Source organism: Hyperolius riggenbachi, chromosome 3 (genome assembly GCF_040937935.1).
Source record: "Hyperolius riggenbachi isolate aHypRig1 chromosome 3, aHypRig1.pri, whole genome shotgun sequence".
Lineage (NCBI taxonomy): Eukaryota > Metazoa > Chordata > Amphibia > Anura > Hyperoliidae > Hyperolius > Hyperolius riggenbachi.
In genome coordinates, this window is record NC_090648.1 from 111,279,607 (window position 1) to 111,306,416 (window position 26,810).

Genomic DNA, 26,810 nt, shown 5'->3' on the forward strand with positions numbered 1-26,810 from the left:
ATTACCTGTGTACGTATCTTTTCCTCTTCCCCCCTGTCTTTTCTCACTGTTTCACTATTTCTCTTTATCTCTCTCTCTCTTCTTCTTTTTTGTCTTTCCTAATTCTGGCTTCTTTCTTTTATGTTCTATCTCTCATTTCTTGCCTCTCTCTCTCTGCTATGTATTCTTCCGTTCCTTTTCTATTTCTTGCAAGGTAAGTTCTAACACTTTGGCTATTATTTTATGTTCTCTGTTTTGTCAGTGAAAGTGATGTATCTCTAGACAAGAGAAGTACTAGGGTGATCAGATTAACACGGGAGGGGGTGTTTTAGAAATCCCTGACTCACCAGGGGTCTCTACCTTCCATGGTAGCTCCTGTTGGAGCTGTTTGGACAGTGCCTTGTAAGTGATTTTAGCCTTCCTCTGGATCATCAGTGAGGGTTCAGGACCATGTTGTACCTTATTTTCTAGTTGAACTTAATGGACGTATGTCTTTTTTCAACCTAAATAACTATGTAACTATGCAACCTTCCAGTTAATATTTGTAGGCTGCAGTGACTGGTAGACTAAAAGCTGACCAAAACGCTAAAATATTTTCCATTGGGTGCTTTATGGTTGTGTTGCAGGAAGTGACATCACCAGCAGATAGTGCTATAGGGGAGCCCAGGAAATTATAAGCAGGGGTTGAGAAAATTGCTCTTGACATTTCATCGGGGTCTGATGAATTCTTGATTTATGGATTTTTTCATCCTTCACTCCCTTATTTTCTGAATGAAGCTGTCAACATATACATAAGAATGTGTATGAAAATGTTTTCTATATGGCACCACCTCAACAAGCATTACTAAAGCCACCTGAGAAAAAACAATATCATGTAACTTCTATAGAAATACTATAAAGTTCTGCAAGCAAATGTACTGTAGCCTTCATCCTTGGCAGAAATGCACAACAATGGTCTTCCTGCTCAGACATGTGAAGAGGAACTCCCTCTGCAAGTGTGATCTATCCACCGTGCACTGACTTGAACCTGAGCCAATCAAGCCTGGTTAATCTGCTGGTAGCTTGTTAACTAACCAGGAGCAACTGGGTTTGATTGGCTCAGTTTCAAATCTGTAGAGATTTGCATGGAAAGTTGAAATGCAAGCTCCTCTCTTGTGCACACTAGTGTCCCATCTGCCATGTGCATTTATCAGCATAGAGTCTACCCAGCTGCTGCTTAAAAGAGATCACAAAATCATTTTACATGAACTCTGTAGTTTGTCTGTATATATCCACTCTGTATCCTGAAGCAGAAGTGTTTAATAAGGGCACAGACGCTGTTACTTATTTTGAACACCTTATCCAGCCATATGAAAAATTCTGCAGCTCACTCATGCTTGCTGAGTCTCATATGATCAGTCCTCACCCCCTCCCTTCTGATGACTTATGTCTTCTCTCCACCTAGATGGCATAAGTCATCAGAAGGGAGACGGGTGGAACGTGATAGCTAGCAAGTACAGCTGTAAATGCACTATGCAGCAGCCAATTAAAACTGTATACTTCTCATACAGCTGGGTGAGATAGAAAAAATATGTTCAGGGTAAGAAGCAGCACCTGAGCTGTTATTTAACCTTCTGTTTCAGGATATGTATGAATCTACTACACCAGGGGTGTCAAACTCAAACTCAATCACATAAGGGGTCAAGATCTAAAACACAGACTAGGTTGTGGGCTGGACTGTCTAATAAGATATAACAGAGGGGAGTCACTGGCAGGCAACTTCAGGTGCAATACCTGAATGTGGCCACTGCACTGGTGTGCTTCTCTAGATGGGAAGGTAGTGTGTCATCTGTAGTAAAGAAGGGAGGAAATGGAGAGTACCAACCTGTGCTCTATACTTTTTACATAAACATAAGCTACCTTGGTATTGTTGGATTCCCAGGCAGGTGGGCAATAGAGGTGGCTCACAGCTGGTTTGTGTAAAAAGAACGCTTGCTTGCAGCTTTTTGAGGCATGGACAGGAAGGTAAAAGTCATGTATGTACTTTTATATGTGCCGGGAATGTGCGCCAACTTTAGACCTGCCCCCTACCCCTATACAATGAATCACAATAAGAGATTGAGATGCACACAAGCCAAAAAATTACATCTGTGAACATGTATCTGCTATGACCTGCCATCTCCATGGAAACATCAGATGCCAACTGTACATGCACAAGTATACAGCACAAGTTGAAGCTCTTAATTTCCTCCTGTCATTTACTGCTTACTATCATGCACATTTGAATGCCACACAAAATGGTGTGGCAGGTCGGATTTGGACTACGGACCTTAAGTTTGACGCCTGTGCACTACATGGTCACTTTAAGCCAGGGGTCTCAAACTCAATTTACCTGGGGGTCGCAGGAGGCAAAGTCAGGATGAGGTTGGGCTGCATAAGGGATTTCACAAAAAAAGTCAATCAGCAGGTCCTTCCCCCCCTTCGCCCCCCCCCGTCCCTTGCACTGATTTTCATTTAAAAATCAAATTCACACTGAAGCGAACTATTTTGCCTATTTTACCTTATAGTTCGCTTCAGTGCTCCCATTACAAGTAATCCGCCGTGTCCCTGCCGCAAAACGAGGGCTGCAGAGCCCCCAAATCGCCCGGGGGGCAATCCGCCGGCATGTCCTGGAAGGGGCAGAGCTTTCAGCTTCAGCTCTGCCCCTCCTGCTGTCAATCGCGGCGCATCGCCGCCTCTGCCCGCCCCTCTCTGTAAAGGAAGAGTGAGAGGGGCGGGCAGAGGTGGCGATGCGCCGCGATTTACGTCAGGAGGGGCAGAACTGAAGCTGAAAGCTCTGCCCCTTCCAGGAAATGCCAGCGGATTGCCCCCCCGGGCGATTTGGGGGCTCTGCAGCCCTCGTTTAGCGGTGGGGATGCGGCGGATTACTTGGGAGCACTGAAGTGAACTATAAGGAAGCTTTTGCCGGCGCGGGCCACAAAATATTGTATCGAGGGCCGCAAATGGCCCGTGGGCCGCGAGTTTGAGTCCCCTGCTTTAAGCAATGCTGTTGTGGTGTACACTAGTGTTTTTAATCACTATAACATACAACTGAACACTGTACTGATAGTCATGGAGAAGCGTGTGATTTGGTTGATCAGCTGATAGACTTGCAAAGCTCTGATTTGCTGTGATCACATCCTGCACATGATCATGACTAGCAAATCAGAGACTTACACATCTATCACCTGACCAAACTGATCGTCTGCGTCTCCATGATTTCTCCTAGACATGACCATCACTACAACAGATCATTCTGCACATCTTTGCATTTGAGAACCTAAGCGTACACTACAGTGAAGAGGTTTAAAGCTCAGCTGGAGTAAAATGTTTATTTTAGCTTTGAACCGTGTGGTGGGTGTAACAAGTTTGAATCTCTTTAGGATTTTTATTGCAGTCCTCTGAACCCATCTTTCAAAATTTCCAATACTTCCTGTCCAGGCTGGAAGTTGATTTTTCATGTACGGTTTTGTGATTTTTGTTGCATTCATATGTGAATTTTCCTTTGCAATTTTCCATAAATACAATGTGAAGTTCATTTAAATGAAAGTTTATCTAATAAACTTCAAATTGCACACAATTTTTTTACAACAAGCGTGTTTTTTCTATGTGCCCATTGATCTGCATTGAAACACAGATCGCGCACACAAAAAAACCCTCATTTTGAAATGTAGAAAAATCACAAATCGCATACAAACACATGAAAAATGTGATGCCATTGAAATACATTGTGGGGATCACGGTTTCATAAATACACAAAACACATGTGAAATCTAAAAAGTGTGAACCCTACCTTAAAATTTCTAATCACTTTCCAGTCTCATCAAACACAAACACAGCAAAGGGCAAATGCTTACTCTCCAAGCATCACCTAGCAGTTTAACTGGTCTGCCGGGTAAAGTCAGTCATCAAATTTAAAGGGACTCCGAGCAGTGCAGAAACTATGGAAAGATGCATATCATTTTAAAGCTCTCTTTCTCCTCTTTCCAGTGATATATAAACCGCCGCCCTACGCCTTTTAGTTTTCGCTATTTTTGCGATTGAAATTGCCGCGGCCGTGATTTCAATCGCGAAAATAAAGAAAACTAAAAGGCGTAGGGTGACGATTTAGGTGTCGCCAGAAAGAGGAGAAAGAGCTTTAAAATGATATCCATATTTCCATAGTTACTTGTATTACACAGGACGACACTTTCCCCAGTGTCAGCAGCTCCATTCAGCAGAATGGAGCTGCTGACTTTAGGAAAAAGTTGCCCCGTGTAATACAAGTAACTATGGAAATATGGATATCATTTTAAAGCTCTTTCTCCTCTTTCTGGCGACACCTAAATCGCCTTTTAGTTTTCTCTATTTTCGCGATTGAAATCACGGTCGCGGCGGTTTATATATAATTGGAAAGAGGAGAAAGAGCGCTTTAAAATGATATGCATCTTTCCATAGTTTCTGCACTGCTCGGAGTCCCTTTAAAGGCACAGTACATGCGCCCAGACCTACAGTAGCAGATCTAGCAATGGCTAAACCGACTGAAAGGAGACTCACTTTAACATAGTAATGTGACAGCCGATCTCCATTACCCCTGCCCATCACTAGCATGTGACCTGTGAGCTAAACTATCTCTGAAGTGCTATAAGCTTCAAACATAGATAAGCAGTACATACATACCTACAGTCCACTGGTACATACATAATACATAGAATAATAAAAACAGCAAACTATTCAAGTATATTTTGCTAGGACCATTGAAGACAGCTGGCACTTTAGAATGCAAACGTGGATAGGTGTCCAGAGAGTGACATATCATATGCGTGTCTGAGGAGGTGCTTTTTAAGGGTTTCAATGATCAGGGTATGACAAACCTGGGGCAGAAGGAAATTCCAGTGGAGAGGTAAAGCTCATGAAAAGTCTTGGATACAAGAATGTGAGGCGGTGACCAGGATGGAGCATATATGATAGATGTGCATGGCAGAGACTGAGGCAGGGAACACACTTGTCTTTCAGTGTTCTGCGCGCATTTTCCTGCATACTTTTTCTGCACACCAAGTGTGTTTCTATGCAGGAAAACGCGCGCATTTTTTCACAGCAGCTGATGTCGTTGATAGAGAAAACTGACAAAATGTGCAGAATCAGGATGCAGAATGTCAGTTTTTTTTCTGCGTGCGAACAACATATTAAGTGTGGACTAGCCCATTGATTAACATGCGTTCTCAGTTTTTCTGTGCAGAAAACGCGCACGAAAACAGACAAGTGTGTTCCCTGCCTGAAGAGAACTTGAAGTAAAAGATAAATTATACGTAAGGGATAGGTTCATATATTCTGATAAAAAAAATATTGGGGAAATTGAAAAAACCTACCAGCCTTTAGTGAATACCCCAAAGGAATTGTAGAAAAGTACTCTAAAGAGGAAAACAGGAAATGCAGGCCACAGCAATGCTTTTGGCTGCACTGGAACAAGAAGCAAGGAGTACCCAGTGGACACATACGGTATATAAGACATTTATAAAAACCCGATAGAGATTTTAACTATTTTCTGCTCAAAATAACAACTGAAACAGAAAAATTAGCTCAGTCTCAATAACCATGTTCACTGATTTCTCAGAATCACATAAAGTGAGAGAAATATATCACTCCATACAGTTATGTATATTCTAGATCGTCTTTTGGTTCATACTCTTACAGTTTTAATTACTGGGGGATTGTGAATCTTGAGCTAACAATCTTATGTTAAGAAATAAATACAATACACCAGGAGAAGACAAACATTTCACAGGTCCGAAGAAAATCATCTTATTCTTAGAACTAATCTTGTACTGATAACAAGAAAGATAACAAGAAATGTCCTTTTAAATGGTGAGTTTTTACATGCTGACAATGTTCTTTATCTCTTGGTCCCCTTGCAGCAGCTAAGAGTTTGCTGAACAAGAAGACGGATGTTGGAAAGGTAATATAAATACACAGTATAGCAAATAAATATCATCTATAAAACATCATAAGTTTCCAATTACTTAAATTAATTATTTTGGGGCACGGATAAGGCATATTTCAGTGTAAGCAAACGGCATTGTTTTGAAAACCATGACCTCTTTTATTCCATGTATGCATTACTCCAGAGGACTGACTTTCTATAGATTTTGTGCTCGTACACACTTTAATAATGGTCATCTGAAACATTCATTTGTTTCTTCTCCTGTACAAGCATGCTGCTTGGCCTTCTGCTGACTGAGCAGTGTGTTGTGCTCTATAGAGAGATGGGGGGGTGAGCGGGCAAGCTTCTGGCACCTGTAGCAGAAAATAACAGTAGCGATCGGGCATGGGTTTTAGCAGGCCTAATTACCAACTAACAGTCATTGGAAAACTGTACACATTTTCCAATGGGTAACGTACACTGAAAGTGCACACAAGTCCTTGAACAGGAACTTGCAGGGGCTCAGGGCAGGATGAGTGAAGTGCTCGTCATTGCCAATTAGCAGGCATAAGTTCGTAGTGCTTGCTATGCTACTCTGATAAGGCATGCTAACTCTGATAAGGCATGCTATTTGTTATAGTGAATCAACCCCTAGATGTTGTATCACTTATGACAAGCCTGTGTTGTTTTTCAATTATAGACACAATTACGGGAATTGTGTACATAGCTTAGAGGCTATTGGCTGAACAACAAAGCTGTATTTTCTTCAGATACATAGACTGTGTGCAGGTGAGGTACGATGATAATGAGATAAAGGTAACTACAGGCATCAAATAACAGCCATCTTACCTGTTCATCTAGCGAGGGCGACACTCTAAAGTCTGGTACACACATTAGAGTTTGTTGCCTAAAACCATCTTTACAGTATCTTTCGTGGTTGGTTTGGCGATAGTTTGCCAATGATCCCTGCAAAGTTATGCTTGTTGGACTCCCTGCTGAGCAGCTTTTTCAAACTAGAAATGGTAAATTATATTCTAATAGCTCTGCCTTACATGCAAATTTTATGCAAATTATACCCAGATTGGAATTGAGTCAATCAAAAACAGCAGGATGTACATGGGATTGTTCCAGTTGCATAGAGTTTGCATTGAATTTGCATGCACACCAGAATTATTAACATCTCATGGACCCTAATTCTGTCTTCTGGAGAGGGGAAAGTAGAGGATGTGCAGAAGGTTGCAACAGGAAAACAGAACAGCAATCAGTTGAGTTTTGCAACCTAAAGGTAGTAGTGTGTTTGCACAGCCACTGCTCTGTTGCCCGAGGGATCGAATACCTGGTAGGGTAGATCTACAAATCCTTTAGCAGGTAAGGAAGCTCACACATGTATTTAAGTACTGTGTATTTGGCTGTTTTGCTTGTGTTTTACTTTAAGGACCTTTTAACTCTCCTTTAGTATTTTAGCAGTCAACACAAGTTTGTTTCTATGCTGAATGTCCGTCTCATGACGTCTTTCTTTCTCTCCCCAAAGCCTCAGACTAACAGCACCAAGAACAGCGCTGGAGTGACCAGTCCGAAGGGGCCTATTCCACCAGCTGCCTTGGTATGGGGACAGGGTGGGGTGGCACCACACTTTGTCCATGTATAATATTTTGTTGGGGTGCAGCACTGTTGGGGGAAAGGTGGGTTGGAGCACACACTCTGCCCTGTCTGCAAACGGAGTGCTGCCTTCTTCCTGTCCATTTCTTGGCAAGTTTGTTTTGTGTCCTTTGGAGTAGAGACGTCTGTGGTCTGTCTTAGGAAGGTCTCTGTGGGCTCAGGGACTTGTGTTTTATCTTTGTCTGTGGATCGGGTCAGTTTGTGGTTTGTCTTTGGAGCGGGAAGTCTGTTATCTGTCTGTGGCGTAGACTAGTCTGTAATCTTTCTGTGGGCTACTCAGAGGTCTGTGATTTGTGAAGCAGTCTTTGCCTGTCCTACCAGTCTATCATCTACTCGGTCGTTGCTGCCCTGTCATCTTTCCTCCCATCCGTTCCAGTCTCCTGGTGCTTTACCCCACCACTCCCCCTATCTCCTAATACCCCCCCCCCCCCCCCCCCAAACCCCACATTCCTCCTTCTGTCTCCTACCTTTTCTTGTTCTCTCTTCCTTCCCATTTCTCATTCTTTCTTCCTCTGTAGGAGCCTCAAACCACAGTAATTCATAACCTGGTGGACGGGATAAAGGTATTTGCCATATCTTTACCTCTCTTCATGTGTCATGTTTCATGATCCAGGGGAAGTAAGGGCCTCTCTCTCACCATAGCTTAGATGGAGTAATTCCAAACACTGCCACTAGATGTCACATTTTAATATGCTTATACAGGCCTCAAATACAGTATTATTATTATTTTATTATACAGACATGGTGTTGGCAGGTGTATTTGGTATGTCTCATGATTATCGTTTGACTGGCAGTGATAGGGAGGGCTTAAAGCAGGGGTCCTCAAACTTTTTAGACGATCATCCTTGAGACTCTTTGGGGGGGCCAGTCCTGCAAAATGGAATACAAGTTTTGCTGATTGTCCTTAGGTTTACTATGCTTATAATGTTTAGTCCAATTAAAAGGAACCCGAGGTGGAGAAGATTTATGGAAGCTGCCATATTTTTATTTCCTTTTAAACAATACCAGTTGCCTGGTTATCCTGCTGATCTTTCAGGCCAGCAGGGTCTAAATCACACACCTAAAACAAGCATGCAGCTAATCTTGTCAGATTTGTCATAGACATCTGATCTGCATGCTTGTTCGGGGTCTATGGCTTAAACTATTAGAGGCAGAGGATCAGCAGGACAGACAGGCAATGTGCATTATTTAAAAGAAAATAAACATGTCAGCCTCCATAGTCCTCTCACTTTGGATTCACTTTAAATATGTCCCATAAGGAATGAACCAGGAGCCATATAATCTATGCAGTCATAATATCCTCTAAAGACTGCAGCTTAGACAAAAATGTGTGTTGTGTGTGCCCTGCAAAGGGGAAGCATGATCACAAAAGATTGCAAGTGAGGCCAAATTATGGATATAATGTAAAAAGTACCGTACATTAATACAACAAATATCAATTCTGTATTCAAACAAATTACAGTAACATGCAAATAATACTAATGACAGGCAGATATTAGGGATGTGCAGTTATTTGAATCACAGGCAAATTCTAATGGTATGTTATAATACCAACAGGCAGAGAGCAATGCTGGATAGTCAAAATAACTATGCAGAGTGTCCCAGCACCCCCAAACAACATAATGATGACAACTGTGTGCTCCCCACCCAATAATATTATTACTAGGCAGTGTGTAATGCTGGGAATACACGGCTCGTTTCTGCCGCAGATAGATGGCTCGATAGATACATTCCGACATGTCTGATCTCCCGATAGAAGTGAATGGAAAAAGATAAGAAAAACGATAAGAGAATCGACTGCAGAATCGAGCGGCAAGAACGATCAAGCGGAGAATCGATCGGCAGAAACGAACCGTTTATTTCCAGCATAACCAAGCATCCCACCAAAATATAATTATACAATGTGTCCCCCCAAACAACAAAAAATGGAGTGCCCTCAATTAACATTATGTAGACCCCCCCCCCCCCTCACACACACACACACACACACACCCCCCATTACAATATGCAGAATTCCCCCAATTGTTAGGAAGAGTGACACCAAATGTTAGGTAAGGTGACCCTGACATATTTAGCAGAATGACCACCAAATGTTAGTCAGCTTTCCGTTCAATTAGGCAAAATGACTCCCAAATGTAAAGTAGAGTGACCCCCAAACAGGCAGAGTAACTTGAATATAAGGTAAAGTGATCCTGGAATTTTAAGCAGAGTACCCCCAAATATCTGACGTTTCCCCAGTTAGAAAAAGTGACCTCCCAATCTTAGGCAAAGTGACTTTGAAGTTTTAAGCACAGTGACCTCCAAAAATTAGGCAGTGCTTCTCCCAATTAGGCAGATATATCCCCAATTATTATGAAGAATGATCCCCAAATATTAGGCAGCATTTCCCCCAATTAGGCAGAGTGACCCCCAAATGTTAGGCAGATTCCCCCCAAGAACTGGTGCTTCGTATTGCCTGTAGAAGACCCTATACTCACTGACAGCTGTAGGCCTCTCTGTCCCTTGCAATACCAGGACCAATGCTCTGACGTGTATCACTGGACTAAGCAGAGGCCGGGGTGATGCGGTGTGGCACATATCAATCCGCCGCTGCATGTATCAACACGCCACTGCACGTATCAATCCGCCGGGCTGCCGCACTCTAAAATACTTCTACAGTACATGCAGCCTGATGGCTATATGTAGAAACATCTTCACTTGGGGGACCAGTAACTAGGGCTCGGTGGGCTGTATCTGGCCCACAGGCCATAGTTTGAGGACCCCAGGCTTAAAGCAAGTCATGCTGAATTGTTCCTACTTATTGTATATTTGTTGATGTGCAGCATGTGTATTTTTTGCAGAGAAGTTCCATATCTTTTGTAAAAATTCTTCCCTGTGACTTATTTATGTGACTGATTCTCTGCAAAAGCTAAATCAAAAAAATCATGAGAATAAATAATTGTATATTTTGTTTATCATACCCTAAATATCTTTACAGATTATTAAAGTGTACCTAGATGAGTATAACAGAAGAATTTACACTTACCTCAGGCTTCCTCTAGCCCCATGTACCCGGCGGTCTCCCTCACCGTTGACCGCTCCATTCGTCTTCATTCTTCTCGGTTAGGTTAGGAAGGCTTCAGTCACACCAGTCGGATTGCACTGTGCATTCGTGGCCCTATCAGTGGCGGACAAAGCCAGCAGTGGGCCCCTGTGCAAAATACATGGAGTGGGCCCCAAGCGAGTGGTGAGGTCATAGCAGAGCATGGGTGGATTTAAAAATTGTTAGAGCGGATCCGAGATGAAAAACTAACTATATCAAGTAACTTGTCTATATATCTTATCTAAAGTTTAGATAGTTTACACAGCAAATCTAGCTGCAAGCGACTTCAACAGTATATTATTATTTCTTCCTGTGATATAATGAGAGCAGCTGTGTTCTGTGTGTGATCATTACACACAGGCAAGCTGCTTTGCATCTCCAGCCCTCACCCTGTGAAATCTTCACTCCCCTATCCTCCTCCCTTCCTTTCCTCTGCCTCTGAAATCTCTGGCTAGTAACACCTCCTTCTCCTCCTGCCCAGACTGAGCTCTCATAAGCCCTTGCCACATGGGTCTCAGAGTGCCAAGGCACTGGAGAAGCTGTGGGCGAGGCTTGTTTCGTTTATAGGGAATTAGAGTATTAAAACAAAACAAAAAAAAGTATTTGGCTTGAGGAATGCCCTATAAACTATATGAAAGGAACACAACTATGCAATGAGTAAATATGTATCTTGGATCCACTTTAAAAGACCACTGCCACAAAAATCTTAACATTTAAAATACATGTAATCACACAAATAAAAAAATTCTCGCAAGGTAAAATAAGCCATAAATTACTTTTCTCCTATGTTACTGTCATTTACAGTAAGTAGTAGAAATCTGACAGAACCGACAGGTTTTGAACTAGCCCATCTCCTCATGGGGGATTTTCCGGGATTTCTTCATTTTCAAAAGCACCTAGTGAATGGCAATTGCTCCATCCAACTGCCAAAAAAAATGTATGGTGAGCAGGGAGGCTGGCAAGCATCCTTGTATAAATCTTTTTTAGGGAGTTTCTTTATAAAGAATAAAGGCCATGCTGAGAACCCCCCATGGAGAGATGGACTAGCCCAAAACCTGTTGGTTCTGTAAGATTTCTACAACTTACTGTAAGTGACAGTAACATAGGAGAAAAGTAATTTATGGCTCACTTTACTCTGGAAGAAACATACTTATTATTTGTATGTGTTTACATATATTTTAACCACTTCAGGATTCGGCGTACACTTAACTACGCCCCTGAACCCTGAAGTGGATTGCATGGAAGTTCCATGTCAGTTCACGGAGCGTGTCTCCGTGAACAACCTGCGAGCCGCCGATCGCGGCTCGCAGGGTAAATGTAAACACACGGGGAAGATCTTCCCCGGTGTTTACATATATACGGCGCTGCTGCGCAGCAGCGCCGTGACGGAGATCGGTGATCCCCGGCCTCTGATTGGCCGGGGATCGCCGGCATCTGATAGGCTAAAGCCTATCCTATCCGGCGCAGGACGGAAATCCGTCCTGCGCCGCTCACAGGGGGAGGGAGAGGGAGGGAAGGGGAAGGAGGCCAGGAAGCGCTGCGGAGGGGGGCTTTGAAGAGCCCCCGCAAGCGCAAGCAGCCGGCGGCGATCAGACCCCCCAGCAGGACATCCCCCTAGTGGGGAAAAAAGGGGGGGGAAGTCTGATCGCCCTGGCTGCTAGCTGATCGGTGCTGTGGGCTGGAGAGCCCACACAGCACCGATCAGCAAAACCACCCCCTGGCACAGAAGTGGTTAAGATTTTCGTGACAGTGGTCCTTTAAAGGGAACCTAATCTGAGAGGGATATGGATGTTTCCTTTTAAACAATACCAGTTTCTGGTCTGTCCTGCTGATTTCTCTGGCTGCAATAGTGGCTGAGCCACACACCTGAAACAAGCATGCAGCTAATCCAGTCTGACTTCAGTGAGAGCACCTGATCTGCATGCTTGTTAAGGGGCTGTGGCTAAAAGTATTAGAGACACAGGATCAGCAGGAGATTTAGGCAACTGGTATTATTTTAAAGGGAAAAATCCACATCCTTCTCAGTTTAGGTTCCCTTTAAGGACATAAAAGTACATAGCTGAAATGACAGATGACTACATGGGAGAAAGAACATGGAGGGAAAGACAACTACAGAAAGGGGAGTGACACAGGAAGAGAGAGGCAGCTTTTGCACTGGCTGGTCCTGCACACGGCCTATGTCCGCCTCTGCCCCCTATTACGATTCTGTTGCCAGGAGCATTCAGCCCCTGTGCAGTACTATCTGCGTAAGCGCAGAACATGGCAGGGCCGGAAATAGTCAGCGCAGCCCGGCTGGCACAACTGAAGCTTCCTAACTGAGAAGATTGAAGACGAACGGAGCTGCCCAGAAGGATGGTGAGGGAGCCCACCGAGTACATGGGGCTAGAGGAAGCCCCAGGTAAGTATAAATTCTTCTGTTATACTCATCTCAGGTTTCCTTTAAGCAAGCCATACACACATCAATTTTACCATGCAATCCTTGGCAGACTTGATCACTTTGATCTAATTGATCAGGAATTGATTGTATAACATGTCAGATAAATCAGAATTTTGGGCTACAATCAATCTGAAGTATTGATTGGATAGGGCACAAAAATGTTCATGGGGTAGGGCAGGAGCTGTAGCCAATCAATGGGCCATAGCGTTGTACTGCATTGAACAGCTCAATGCTGCAGTTCAATTGATTCTCAATAGATTTCTGAAATCTACTAAGAATCAATGTGCTGTGTGCAAAAGGAGTCGATCCCCCTCTGATCCGATTCCGATTGAAGAAGGATCTGTTGTTTTGCTGCATTGGGGGATATTGATGTGTGAATGGTTACCTTTATGGAGCGGTGTATAGAACACGCACACACCCCATCATACATGCAACGTTAACTGGCTCTATTCAGTAATGCAGTGCACAGGCAAGGGATAGCCTGCAAATTGTAACAACCAATCAAATCCCAGTATACTACTATCTAACCTTGTATTACTGTGATAGCCTGCAAACAGAACCAGTCAACCAATCAAATCGCAGCATACTACTATCTAACCTCGTCTTATGCGGGGAATACACCATTAGATAGTTTGGCAAATAGATGGTTCAATAGATCATTTCCAACATGTCCGATCTTATTTTTGATCGTTTTTCTGATCGATTTTCCATAGAAGTGAATGGAAATTGATAAGAAAAGATAAGAAAATCATTCTGATTGAAATCAATCGGACAGTAAATCGACTGAAAAATCTCATGATGTATTGCCAGCATAACTGGGAAAGCCTGCAAACTGTAGCAACCTGAAGCAGTCAACCAATCAAATCACAGTATACTACTATCTAACCTTGTCTTCAGAATCAGAATCAGAATCATTTATTTCGCCAAGCATGACAGGATCACGCCTGGAATTGGGTTTGGCACATACAGAGCTCAACATCTACAAGGACATGAAAAATAGTGCACTAAACAAGAGACATACATGATAAAGCATTTAACAAGATACAACAGATAGCATTTAGCAAGATACAACAGAAAGTGGAGGCAGGCTATGAGGGCTCGGCCCGTAAGTCCCAAGCACGTCTGCGAACCTAAGAAGGATGGGGTGGTGGTGAGACGTGGGTGGAGTTCAGGAGATTGACTGCTGAAGGGAAAAATGAGTTCCTATGCCTCGTGGTCCTGGTGGGGATGACCCGGAATCTTTGCCGCGAACGCAGGCGACTGAAGTAGCAGTGGCCCGGATATGAGGGGTCCATGACTATCTTCAGCGCCCTAGTGTGTAATCTCGAGTTGTAGAGTAGATCAAGTGGAGGGAGGGGTTTCCCGATGATTCTCTCTGCTGATCTAATGACCCTCTGGAGTTTTTGTCTGTCGCTGACGGAGGAACCAGCGTGCCAGACCAGGATGGAAGAGCAGAGTATAGATTCTGTGGTGGCAGAGTAGAATCTTGTGAGGACCTGATGGGGCATGCCAAACTTTTTCAGCTGACGGAGGAAGAAGAGCCTTTTCTGGGCCTTTGCCACGGTGGAGCTGGTGTTAGCCTTCCATCTCAGGTCGTTTGAGATGGTGGTGCCCAGGAGGCGGACACAGGGAATTATCGCCACTTCAGTTCCATCAATGTGGATTGGTGGTGGAGAAGGGGCATGCTTCCTGAAGTTGATAATCATCTCCACAGTTTTTGCTGCGTCCAACCTGTTCTCTCTGCACCAGTGCCAGATACTGTCTACCTGCTGACGATAGGCACTCTCGTCGTTCTTGGTGATAAGGCCAACAATAGTGGTGTCATCTGCAAATTTGATAACCTTGACAGAGTCCGCTGTGGATCTGCAGTTGTTGGTGTAGAGGGAGAACAGCATTGGAGACAGGACGCAGCCTTGTGGAGCCCCCATGTTCGTGGTTCGTGGTTGGGAGGAAATGTCGCCCAGTTTGACAGATTGTGACCTGTGGGATAGGAAGTCTGTGATCCAAAGGCGAAGGCTGGAATAGACACCGAGTGTAGCTAGACCCTCCTGAAGTCTGCGTGGACAGATGGTGTTAAATGCCGAACTAAAGTCCAGGAGGAGGACTCTGGCATACGAGTCTGGCCTGTCCAGGTGGTTGCTGATGATCTCCAGGCAGATATTGACGGCGTCATCGGTGGACCTGTTTTCCCTGTACACAAATTGGAATGGGTCAAGGAGGGGCGTAGTGTAGGACTTCAGAAAGGACAGGACAACTCTTTCGAGGGTCTTCATGATAACGGATGTTAGTGCTACAGGCCTGAAGTTATTGAGGTCAGTGACGCCCTGCTTTTTGGGGACTGGAATGATGGTGGACCTCTTAAAGCAGGCAGGAACCTTGCCCATCTGGAGTGACTTGTTGAATATGGTGGTTAGAATAGGGGCAAGTTGCCTAGAACTGGACTTCAGGCAGGCAGGGGACACTCCGTCCGAGCCAGAGGCTTTCCTGGAGTTCATAGTTGACAGGTGATGTGTGACGTCGGATTCTCTCACAGCCATGGGGGGAGAACTTGGACTCGAGGTGAGGTCAGCATGTGCCAGAGGGGAAGTGGGTGGTGGCAGGTCCCCCGCAGGCGAATCCTGGCACTCGAACCTGCAGTAGAATTTACTGAGTTCTTCAGCAAGTTCGATGCTAGGTGGAGCGTGTCGGGGGTGAGGCTTGTAATTGGTAGCAGCTTTAAGGCCTTTCCATACGGCTCTTGAGTCTTTTGTCTTACTGTGAAAGCCAACAGTAGGTAATGATTTACTAAAGAGGATGTGAAGTAAAGAGCAAAAGCTAAGCCCAACACAGTTGCCTAAACCACTAATGACAAGGAGTGAGAAGTTGGTGTTCACTCAGGTTCACCACCCATGTGATTCACTGTAAGTGCAACCCAAGAAAGAGGCACTGCACAGGCAGAAATTATATTGATCGATGACAACACACTACACGTTACTAGGCCCTTCCCACATGAAGAGGCCATGCCTAGCCCACAACATATAGTGTGTTGTCATTGCACAACACCAATTGAATGGCTAGGCTTTGCCTGTGGAATACCTCTTTCTTGTGTTGCACTTATCAATTCTGTATTCAAACAAATGACAGTAACTTGCAAACAATACTAATGACAGGCAGATATTAGTGATGTGTAGACATTGAATGACAGGCAAATTCTAATGGTATGTTCATAATACCATATATATATATACAGTATATATATATATATATATATATATATATATATATATATATATATATATATATATATATATATATATATATATATATATATATATATATATATATATATATACGCACACACTTGCAGATAAGCTACCCTTATTAATTGTATGGTTCAGTCCCATGTGAATTTCTGAGCTTTGAATTTTGGTCACGGGAAGTGTGTTTAGCTTCTGCTTCCTCTGTGTGCATATGATTGACTGTTGGTTCCATTTGAAGTAACCGGCAGTCATTCTCACGTACACTAACCAAGGCATATGTGTTGACTCCATATATACCTTTGTTGGGGTTGCTTTTAAAAACGCTAGCGCTTTGAAAAGGGCTTGGACAATGTATTTGAATGGGATAGATCACACCAAAGCGATGTGATTTTCTCCCAAATGTAAATGCATGTCTTGCAGCATTTCTGCGCTTTTCTGAGGCCATTCAGCCTCAATGTACAGTATAGGAAAGTGGAAGATCGCTCTGAAAAACGCTAGATTTCCAAAGAGCTTATACACGTCCTATTGGTCGCGTTGCAAGCCTCAGACGGCGTACTTCCTCCTTCAAGCTGGTAGAAGGAAGTGCGCCGGTGTGAGGCTTGCAACGCGACCAATAGGACGCGTGCAAGCTTTTTAGAACGCAGGGTGGACGGCGGAATTATAGGTAAATAACCCCTTGTATCCCAGCTGCACATCTGCACCAATTAAACCTCATTTGAATCATGAGTAATCACTCGTGAGAGCATCCGTTGAGCATCCCTGCACTGGAGTCTATTAATTATAGCGCCGTGCACCACGCGTAGTTTACCGGGCATTGCATGGGTAATGTGAGTTACATCAGTTTGTGTAAAGCTGCTTAGTTTTATGTTTACTACAGTTTACCACAGTGTAGCGAGTATACCCTGTTGTATATTATGTAAACTTGTGAAAGGGCAATGTAAAAGGCCAATTGAGATATTATTTTAGTGTAGAAATTTTAATTATATTTTGTTACCTTAAATATTTTTTTGCCAGTTCCAATATACTGTATATTTCAGCACATTGCATTTTCAATCCATTTCATTTCATTTGTATAGTAAAATTAGATTCTGGTTTGTTTATTGCTTGCTGAGCCAGGTATTGTTAGCAGTTTATCCCCAAATGATTTGATGTGAGAGCCCTCCATATAAGGCATAATGGCGTCCACATTTAAAGTGAACCAGAGGTGAGAGTTATATGGAGGCTGCCATATTTATTTCCTTTTAAGCAATACCAGTTGTCTGGCTGTCCTACTGATCCTCTGCCTCTAATACTTTTGCCATAGACCCTGAACAAGCATGGAGCAGATCAGGTGTTTCTGACAACATAGAGTCAGAACTGACAAGATTAGCTGCATGCTTGTTTCTGGTGTGATTCAGACACTTCAGGAGTCATATAGATCAGCAGGGCTGCCAGGCAACTGGTATTAAATATGGCAGCCTCCATATCAACAATGCAGGATAGTTCACCAGCCTCAGGATATTACCATGCAGATCTCGGGGGAGTCCTACTGGGATGAGGGATTCATCACTCCTCTCAATTTTAAAGTCCACAATCATAAAACATTCCCATCCAGGACTCGACCCACAAACGGATGTGATATAAATTTATATCACATCCGTTTGTGGGTCGAGTCCTGGATGGGAATGTTTTATGATTGTAGCCTCCATATCACTTATCTTGGGTTCATTTTAACAGCTGAACAGAGGAGGTTTGTTGTACATTGCAGAATTGGGATGATTCCATTCTAGTGCATGTTTTAAAAAAAAATAGACATGGTACCAGTTATTAGCAAACAGAAACATTTATGTAAACATGTTTCAGTAAAGCGCCATACAAATGCTCAATCAATTTCGCCCAATTGGGATTGGGACCTGATCCCTCGGGGCAACATTGCAGGGCTGAGGCTGTGCATATGAATCCCTGGCTTGATCCGGGAAGGATTGCTGGCATAGCGGTGAAGAGGGGTCAGCGGCTGCCGTAGAAAAGTTGGATTCTCTGCAGAAGTTTTTGTTATTGGCTGCCTCGGCCACATTTCGTCTAATGTGTGTATAGAGATTAAGTTTCCAATATCTGGAGTTATCCCAAAAAATGGCATCATCCCTGCCTTAAAAAGTTTTTGCTTCTGTGGGTGGTTAACATCGTTCAGTTCTCTATTCCTGCTAGGTGGAATTTACTGTCACCATCAGAGCTACATTTCATTTTAGTACACTGACATAATTATTAAGCGAAGCAATGACCTGTTAGGGCACAGCAATTCTTACGTACCTTCATGACTACCTTACAGTCCCAATCCCACAGACAGTTTATTATTCAGTTCTGAATTTCAGAAACTAAATTCAATTTATCCGTCCTGCCTTCTTGGCCTCCATAATGGACGTCCTTTCTCAAAAACAATGATGTGCCAAATTAAAAGGGGTTAAGCCGAGATCAACAGTCAACTACTTTAATGAACATTTGTATAATGATGTGGTCTGGGGTTGCGTTCAAGAAGTTATTGAAAAGCAACTGTTATTACTTCTGTGTACTTGTTGTAGACTCATGGTTACAGTTTAGTAAAGGTTGGGTCAGCACTGGTGGTCTAATCCATTAACAAAATTGTTATATTCCACAAGACACTTGATAGCCTCTTTGTTGGAGGATGCTGGTCCCTAACTTTTTTTTGCCACAAAGACCAACTGAATCATAAACAACTGCATATTTCAAACTTGCTTGAAGGTTTTGCGTTTGGACTGACCTGTTGAAATCTCCATGAAAGTATCCCAAAATTACATATTTTTTGGAGGACACGAGTGTGTTAAATCACTCATTGGGATCTTATAATTTTTGAAGGCCATAAAGGAGATTGCCCTGTGTTAATGAAAGATTCTCCCTTTACAACAAGGCTGAATCAAGCAGTCTCTGTCTAACTGCTAGTTTCTGAAGAAATTATTATGGCCTATATTGTGGTGAATCGAACTGGGGAGCTTGCCACAGTATTGGACTGGGTGGTGGGAAAGCTGAGAAAATCTACTTGCTGGCCAAGCAGCAATAATCAGGTGTTGCTGCTCACAGTGAAGACTTGCTGCAGGTTTCTATTAGGAGTGGTAACACAGGGTTTCTGCTGCTTGGCCAGCAGGTGGATTTCCTCCGTTTTTCCACCTCCCAGTCCGACACTGGCTTGATACATTTGACTTTACAGTGGTCAAAAATGAGTGACTGAGCATTGAATTTGTCATGATGTGTTCTTGAGGTTGAAAAGACACATTGACGTGTTCTGTTAGATCACTCACCTACTCTCTGGGTTCTAATCTACAGTAAAGGGGGCAACTTTGGGCTGTCCTGTCTTGCAGCATGTTTGCAGTTGAGTTGTATGGGATTATAGTGGAGAGATTATGGTTCCTAGAAACCTAAGAAGCCAGCCAGTGATTCAATTTGACCTTTAGGAGTTAAAGTGGCACTGGGTTTTTAGTTCTGAGACTGATGGAACTGTCAGTACTTGTGTGTATGTATTGATTTTAAGGGTTAAATAGTCACTAACCAAAGTTTCTTTTCTTTCTCTCTTTATCTCACATTTTATCCACGTTTCCACCATACTCTTTACTTGTCTCTCCCAGGAGTCATCAGACAGTACACATACAAACCCAGAGGATGAAGAAATGAAAGGTACTGTAGCACTAAATGCATCTTACTGCCATTGATTGGACCCATCTTCTCTTGAACAGACCATCTGGTTGAGAACAGTCCACATCTCAGTTCATCTATGACCCTGCTTGCCTCTATAGCTTCTACACTCCTTTCCAGCTCCTTGGTGTATCCACATATCATCTCCTCCATGTTATAATTGTGACAGAATCATTCAGATTGTTGTTTATACAATACAGAAGCATTATTCACTTATTTCCAGACTCAAGCATCTACTTTTACATCATCTCTAGTCCTTCGTCTAAAACATACGTTATTTATTTTTTTGTTGTGCTTCCTGAGCTATTCCATGTTCTAGCCATTCCAAATTGCACCCCGATATTCAAGCTTACTAGCTTTATTTCGAACATTCTTAGTTTGAGACTCCAACTGCTGATTCAGAATGGTACCACCAGAATGGTAATTTTTTTGCATTCTTTGATTGCCAAAATACTTCTGGGTTGACTCTGCATCATCTGGTCCAATACTTCTGAGTTCTGTGATTGGACTAAAATTATCGAGTTGTGCTTACGCGGTATTTTTATGGAAATCTGATTACTGTTTTCTGATTTCCTAATGTAAATGCGGAAATTTAAATTCCACAAAATCCAAATGAGCATCCCTAGTGGTCACATATCAATAAAGTTGATTAGTAAATTCTACGAGTGACCTTCGAATTATATTTTTAAGGTGAGCTGATGTCCCCAGAGTACATAATAAGACGTGCAAATACTAGTGCACATGACAGGAGGGGGCACCGAGCACTGCCACTACTCGGGACCCCCAAACCAGCATGTAACACACTAGGGAAGTGCAGGCAAGCCCTGGAGCTGCCACCACCAGGAACTCGTTCCCCCCCCCCCCCCCCCCACCACCACCACTCTTTCAACTTACCAAACACAAAAGAAATGCTCGCTCCCACACAGCACTCTGCCACTTATATATAGTCTGCAGACTGCCAGTCAGCCAATACATAACACCTAGTCTGCAGTACTTAATTAAACAGAGACTGAGCAATTCAGCCAATCGTTGGAGAGGGCTTCATATAGACAAGGGCTATATGACCAGCAGGGGGCACCAGCGTGCAGAAAACTCCCTCTCATCCGCCCCCCTTCTAACTAAACTACACAACCAGCTGCAGCCTGCAAATGAAGTTTAAAATATGCAAACACTAGTGCACATGATGGGCGGGGGCCCCGAGCACTGCCACTACTAGGGGAGTCATGAGGACAGGTTTGAGAAACACTGCACAAAAGCATTAAACACAGCATCAAACTAATAGCATGTAACTGCTTTACAGGAAGGGTTAATAATCTAACTATTCACTTAACTTAGAATATAATTGATAAAATTGACATGCCAAAATTATCAGATAGCCATAAGCTATAGCTAAGCTGTGTTAAAGCATACATGAGGCTAAATAAATTACTGCAGATTTACTTACCTGGGGCTTCCTCCAGCCCCTAGAAGTCTCTGTGTCCCTCGCCACAGTTCCGCTGTCATCCACTCTTCAAGGGTCCCCTACGTAGTGGTTGGCGGTTTCTGCGCATGCAAGAGTGTGCACATGGTTGGGGTGAGCCTCACTACATACCTACAGAGTGCTTCTCCTGTGGCCCTGGCCTATATGGGATGCGCCATGCGAGAACATCTCTGCATCCCAATAAAATACCAATACTGTGGTCACCATTTTTATTCAGCATGTGGCGTAGAACAGATGCGCTATGAGAACACTATATTATATAAGTTCATCATAACAATAATTGGTGTCTTGCAGTCTTTTGTGTTCTTGCTTTCTTCTCTGTGTTTACATACATTCTGCATGGAATCACAAGTCTACTGTGGTCTTTCCAATCCCGTTGCCAGTCCATCTCCAACACATCTGAACCACATGACTTGCGTTATCCCCAGGGCCGGATTTGTACTTTTTACCGCCCAAGGCCAACTATACCGTCTGTATGGTTGTTGTCTCTGTGTGCCCCAATGAGAATTCTACTTACATCATTGGATGCCACAGACAGTAACTATTTTAGTAATACGCATATAAATTATAAATTTTGTTTTATGTTATGTTTGCCATCTCATTAATGATGGAACCATTGTGTCACCATGAGTTAGGCTGATATGTACCTGCAAGATAGAGCTTACAGGTCTTGCAGGGATGACACAAGTACAGGACAGAGAGTTCCAAGGTTAAAGCTGTATTTGCAGATAGGGATGGCTGCATAGAACAGCTTCACTGCCCCTCACTCAGCCGCCCCTAAATTTCTGGTGCCCTAGGCCATGGCCTATGTGGCCTTGCCAGAAATCCGGCCCTGGTTATCCCCCCTCCATAACCACTTTACGTTCTCTCTGTCTGTCTGGCTTCACCTCCTCTTCTCTCCCCGTTCTCTCTAGTGCTGAAGTTCTCAGACATTTTAAGCTCAGTGAGGAGGGGTTCGGGGGCCCTGGACGCTGAGGGATCCCAAGCAGCGGTCGCTCAGCAGCCCCTCTCCCCATCCTTTCCCCATTCACCTCTTGCACAGCGTAAGTAATAGTGGTGGTGACAGAGGAAACCCCTAAAATCTATGCATGGATAGTCCAGTACTTTTTCACCAGTACAGCCTTCGGATACTTACCCCCAAAAAATTAAGTCCAAATTTTTTTTTCAATGTTCCAGTATATCACATGTGATCCCTAAAAATGTATTCATATATATGTTTTATAGAAGTTAAAAACAGTACTATTGAAATATTTTAATATGAAGCCATTGCATGTGTAATAAATACTTGAATTACAGGACTACTCGGCACAGTAATGGGCAGTGGTTTCAGATTAGATGGTGGAAAAGGCCCTTGTGTTTCTGTCAGTGTGCTGTATGTGTGGGAGGGCTTCCCTACTTGCTTTCTTGGGGGTTTAGACTGGCATTGTCCTTGCCTGTTTGTGATGAGATGTTGTTTGTGTTTGTCACTCACATTGCTACTGTGTCTCTTCTGCTCTTTCTGTGTTGATATCTGTCTTCTTTTTTTCCCCACTTTTCCCCCGAACTTGGTTGCTCTCCTACTATCCTTACTTCTCAACCTCTAATATTTGCTATGGACCTTTTTTTCTCTCTTCCAAACCTTATCTTCTCTTGCCTCCACTATCTTCTGGTCTTCAACTCACATCTTTATGTTACCTCCACTACCACCGCTTTGCACCATTGCCATAACTTCTATGGTCTCCTATTCCTTTTCACGTGCATGCTATTCTCTTTTACCTTGCTTCACTATTCTTCTTTTTCTGTTCTTCCTACTGACATCATTTTCTGCTTTGCACATTTTTCTTTCTTTATTCTATACTATTTACCCTTTTTCTTCATTATGGATTTCTTGGTTCTCTTCTGTTTTGTGCACCATTTCCTATTTTCCTGCCCCTCTGTTTTCTGATGCTCTACCACCCTTTCAATTTTTATTTTCATATTTGGCCTTTGTGTTTCTACCTTTACTTCTTTTAAACCATTTCTCCTTCTCCGACTCCCATCCATTAACTATTTCTGCATCCTTACCTCTTCTTGTTCTACTATACCTGTTTCTACATCTCTGTCTCTTGCCCTTGTTGCTCTGTCCTGCTTCTGTCTCCTCTGCTTCTCTGTCACGTGTTCTTATAACTCTGTCTCTCCTACTCTGTCTCTTGTCCTACTACTTCTGTTTCTGCTTTACTGTCCCTTGTCTCTATTTCTTTCCCTGGTTCCTGTCTCTTTGTCCCCCACCCAGCTGCTAGATTCACAGATATATTTAACACAGTCAGACGAGGCTCAGAAGCAGAGGGAGTGCAGTATTCCAACACGCAGCATCGGCTCTCCCAGCCCCACCTAAACTCTCCGTTTGTACAGCGTAAGTAGAATTAGCGCATACAAACGCATCTCACATGGGCTCACCCTCTTCCTTCCTTTCAACACCATTGTCTCTGGTTGTGTCCGTATTGTCATTCCTTATTACAGTGTTCTCATCTCTCTTCTCACCAAAGTTGGTCTTTTCACCAACTTCTCATCTTCTGTATATAAGTCTACTTCATAGTTCAGCAGTTTCATTCTCCCAGGAACCATTTTTTCTGTTTCCATTGGAACTTGTAAATTGTTACCCACCATGCACCAACCAGTCTTGCTAAATTCTACTTTGGCCAAAAAAACTGTTTTTCGCCTCACCATACTTGGCCTCCGTTTCTAATATTTGTCTTGTTTCTGTTTGTTGTCCTGCCATCCAGTCTTGTCCGTTTGCGCCTTCCCTGGAGGATCCTAATTTACTTATGCTTTCCTTTTCCTTGAAACATTTTCCTTTGCTTATGACATTACTTTTCCTGATGCTTACCTTCCAAATGTCTTCTGAACACATCGTCATCCCTGCGTCCGCATTGGCATCGCCACAGCCATTTCTAACCAGGATGGTTGTCTTGTCATTAAATAGTTTAACTTTATTACAGAATGATTTTGTCTGCATGTCACCTTGTTCCCAATGTAAACCCGTAAACAGATGTAACAACTTTAAAGAGAACCCGAGGTGTGTTTAAAGAATGTTATCTGCATACAGAGGCTGGATCTGCCTATACAGCCCAGCCTCTGTTGCTATCCCAAACCCCACTGAGGTCCCCCTGCACTCTTCAATCCCTCATAAATCACAGTCGTGCTGTGAGGCTGTGTTTACATCTGTAGTGTCAGTCTCAGCTGCTCTCCCGCCTCCTGCATAGCTCCGGTCCCTGCCCCCGTCCCTTCCCTCCAATCAGCAGGGAGGGAAGGGATGCAGGCGGGGACTGGAGTTCTGCAGGAGGCGGGGAGAGCAGCAGACTGACACTATAGAGATAAACACAGCCAGCTCTGACAAGCTGTTTGTCAGCAGCGTGGCTGTGATTTATGAGGGATTGCAGAGTGCAGGGGGACCTTAGGGGGGTTTGGGATAGCAACAGAGGCTGGGCTGTATAGGCAGATCCAGCCTCTGTATGCAGATAATATTCTTCAAACCCACCTCGGGTTCTCTTTAATATGCAGAATTTTTATACGTTCTATATTCCGTGTCTGATGAAACAAGACTATTAACCACAATGTTTCCAGGGTGATACTTCTATAATATCACAATGAGATACTTTCCTGCTGCTTTCTACATCCTTTATTATGTCATGATCTGTTCTCGGGTCCTGTTGATCTCTGCACCGGTGATGTGGAGTCTAAGTGAGCATGGGCCTTCACCAGCGCACCACGCAAGGGATGATGGGCCATCACCCCAGTGGGTGGCGGACAACTTTTCTGCCTGGTGCCCACCAGGCCACGACTCCTAGGACTGCCTCACCAGAGATGAGAACAGGAAGGGTTAACTTTGCCGTTAGGGTGCTTTTACACGTAATCAGTTGCTCTCAGTTATAACTGAAAGAAAACTGATTTTCAAAGTAATGCCCATGTTTTCCTATGGCTCGGTTCTTACTATACGAGTTTTAACTGAAAGCTTTTTCTCAATGCACTGCTATGAAGAAAAAAAAATCAAAACGTACCAACGCTTACCAATGCATTAAATGTAAAAGGGCCCTAAGGGAAGGAGGATGAGGGCCAATGGGACAGGACTGATGTGACTAGACTGGACAAGCATGACAGGACTGAAAACAAGAGTGGTGTGAATGGCATGACTGGACCGGTATGACAGGATTGGTGACAGGACTGTCTGACAGGCAGACAGGTGCAAGAAACAGTGTGAACACACACCTCTGCTGAAACAGACGTAATAACACTGAGCACTGTTTGGTCGGGGTTTAAATACCCTGATCTCCGCGGCAGTGCTGAAGCCAGGCCCCCCGCCATTCCCAGTGGTCAGCGTTCGTAGACTGCCCGGACACCTCCGCTGAAACCCGGGAGCGGTAAATGTGACAATTCGGTTTGGTTGGATCCCCAGATTCCAATGTGTAGCAAAGTAATAAGCCACTGATCCAGGGGGCACTACCTGGCTACCTATAAGGGGGGGGTGGGGGCTCTTTCAGAATCAGAATAGGTTTTATTCGCCAAGCACGACACAAAGCCGTGCCCGGAATTGGGGTTGGCACAGAAGATGTAAAAACAGCCCAGGAGGGAAGACAAATTGCTATGACAGATTAAGAACTATTGACTTAGACAGAACAGACATGATAAACATAAACAAATCATTATTGTCCATGCAGAGCTGGGCGGCTAAACACTGGGGCCTCCGTTCTAGCAGAGCAGTCATTCTGACTGCAGGCCTAGGGCGGGAGCCATTTAATGGAGTTCAGAAGGTTGACAGCCCAGGGAAAGAAAGTGTTCTTGTGCCTTTCTTTGCCCTTGTATACCAGGTATGCCTCCAGGACTGTGAGCTCAAAGCACACTTATAGCATTTAATTATATAGAGTCATTAATCCGACTAGAATAAAGCTGTTTCAGGGTAACTTTCCCTCATCAGTGGAAGGCATGGATTTTGTATCACTGTGTATGGCTCGTGTGAGTAACAGTACAGTAATGGAGACTGAGAACCAATGCACCTCTGTGCAGTGAACTAAAAGGAATCTCAAATTACTAAAAGCACATCAAGGTACAAGATTACTTTCTTAGAACAGAAGGTAATTGCAAGTTATCACTTCCACGTGTCCAAACTGCCAATCCATTGAGCATCACTGTTATTTTCTGTGGCTCGCTTTAACCAATCACTTTGTTTTCCAGCTCGAAAACAGGAGATCATTAAGATAACAGAGCAGCTGATTGAGGCAGTGAACAATGGAGACTTCGAGGCATATGCGTGAGTTGCTTAATTCTATACCCAGCTTATATACTGCCGTGATGAAAATGCAAAGGGCTGGCAGAATACATAA

At 43.5% G+C, this 26,810-nt stretch overlaps 1 protein-coding gene and 1 long non-coding RNA gene across 12 annotated transcripts in view; one reads left to right on the forward strand and one right to left on the reverse strand.

Annotated features, from left to right (window-relative positions):
• Positions 1–26,810, forward strand: part of CAMK2B (calcium/calmodulin dependent protein kinase II beta) — a 267,591-nt gene that overhangs the window by 223,099 nt on the left and 17,682 nt on the right. For 2 of the 11 annotated variants that reach the window (XM_068274780.1, XM_068274783.1), the window contains 7 exons: positions 5,895–5,932; positions 7,428–7,499; positions 8,074–8,118; positions 19,928–19,976; positions 22,389–22,517; positions 23,726–23,845; positions 26,662–26,737. In XM_068274780.1, coding sequence (XP_068130881.1) covers positions 5,895–5,932; positions 7,428–7,499; positions 8,074–8,118; positions 19,928–19,976; positions 22,389–22,517; positions 23,726–23,845; positions 26,662–26,737 — 529 coding nt within the window. Of the gene's footprint in view, positions 1–5,891; positions 5,933–7,427; positions 7,500–8,073; positions 8,119–19,927; positions 19,977–22,388; positions 22,518–23,725; positions 23,846–26,661; positions 26,738–26,810 lie in introns of all 11 variants that reach the window. The other 9 variants (XM_068274781.1, XM_068274785.1, XM_068274786.1 and 6 more) reach the window with 7 other exon arrangements.
• Positions 571–3,864, reverse strand: LOC137562948 (uncharacterized). The gene is made up of 2 exons (XR_011030223.1): positions 3,791–3,864; positions 571–756 (listed from the first exon to the last, which is right to left on the reverse strand). It is a non-coding gene; the product is annotated as an uncharacterized lncRNA (long non-coding RNA).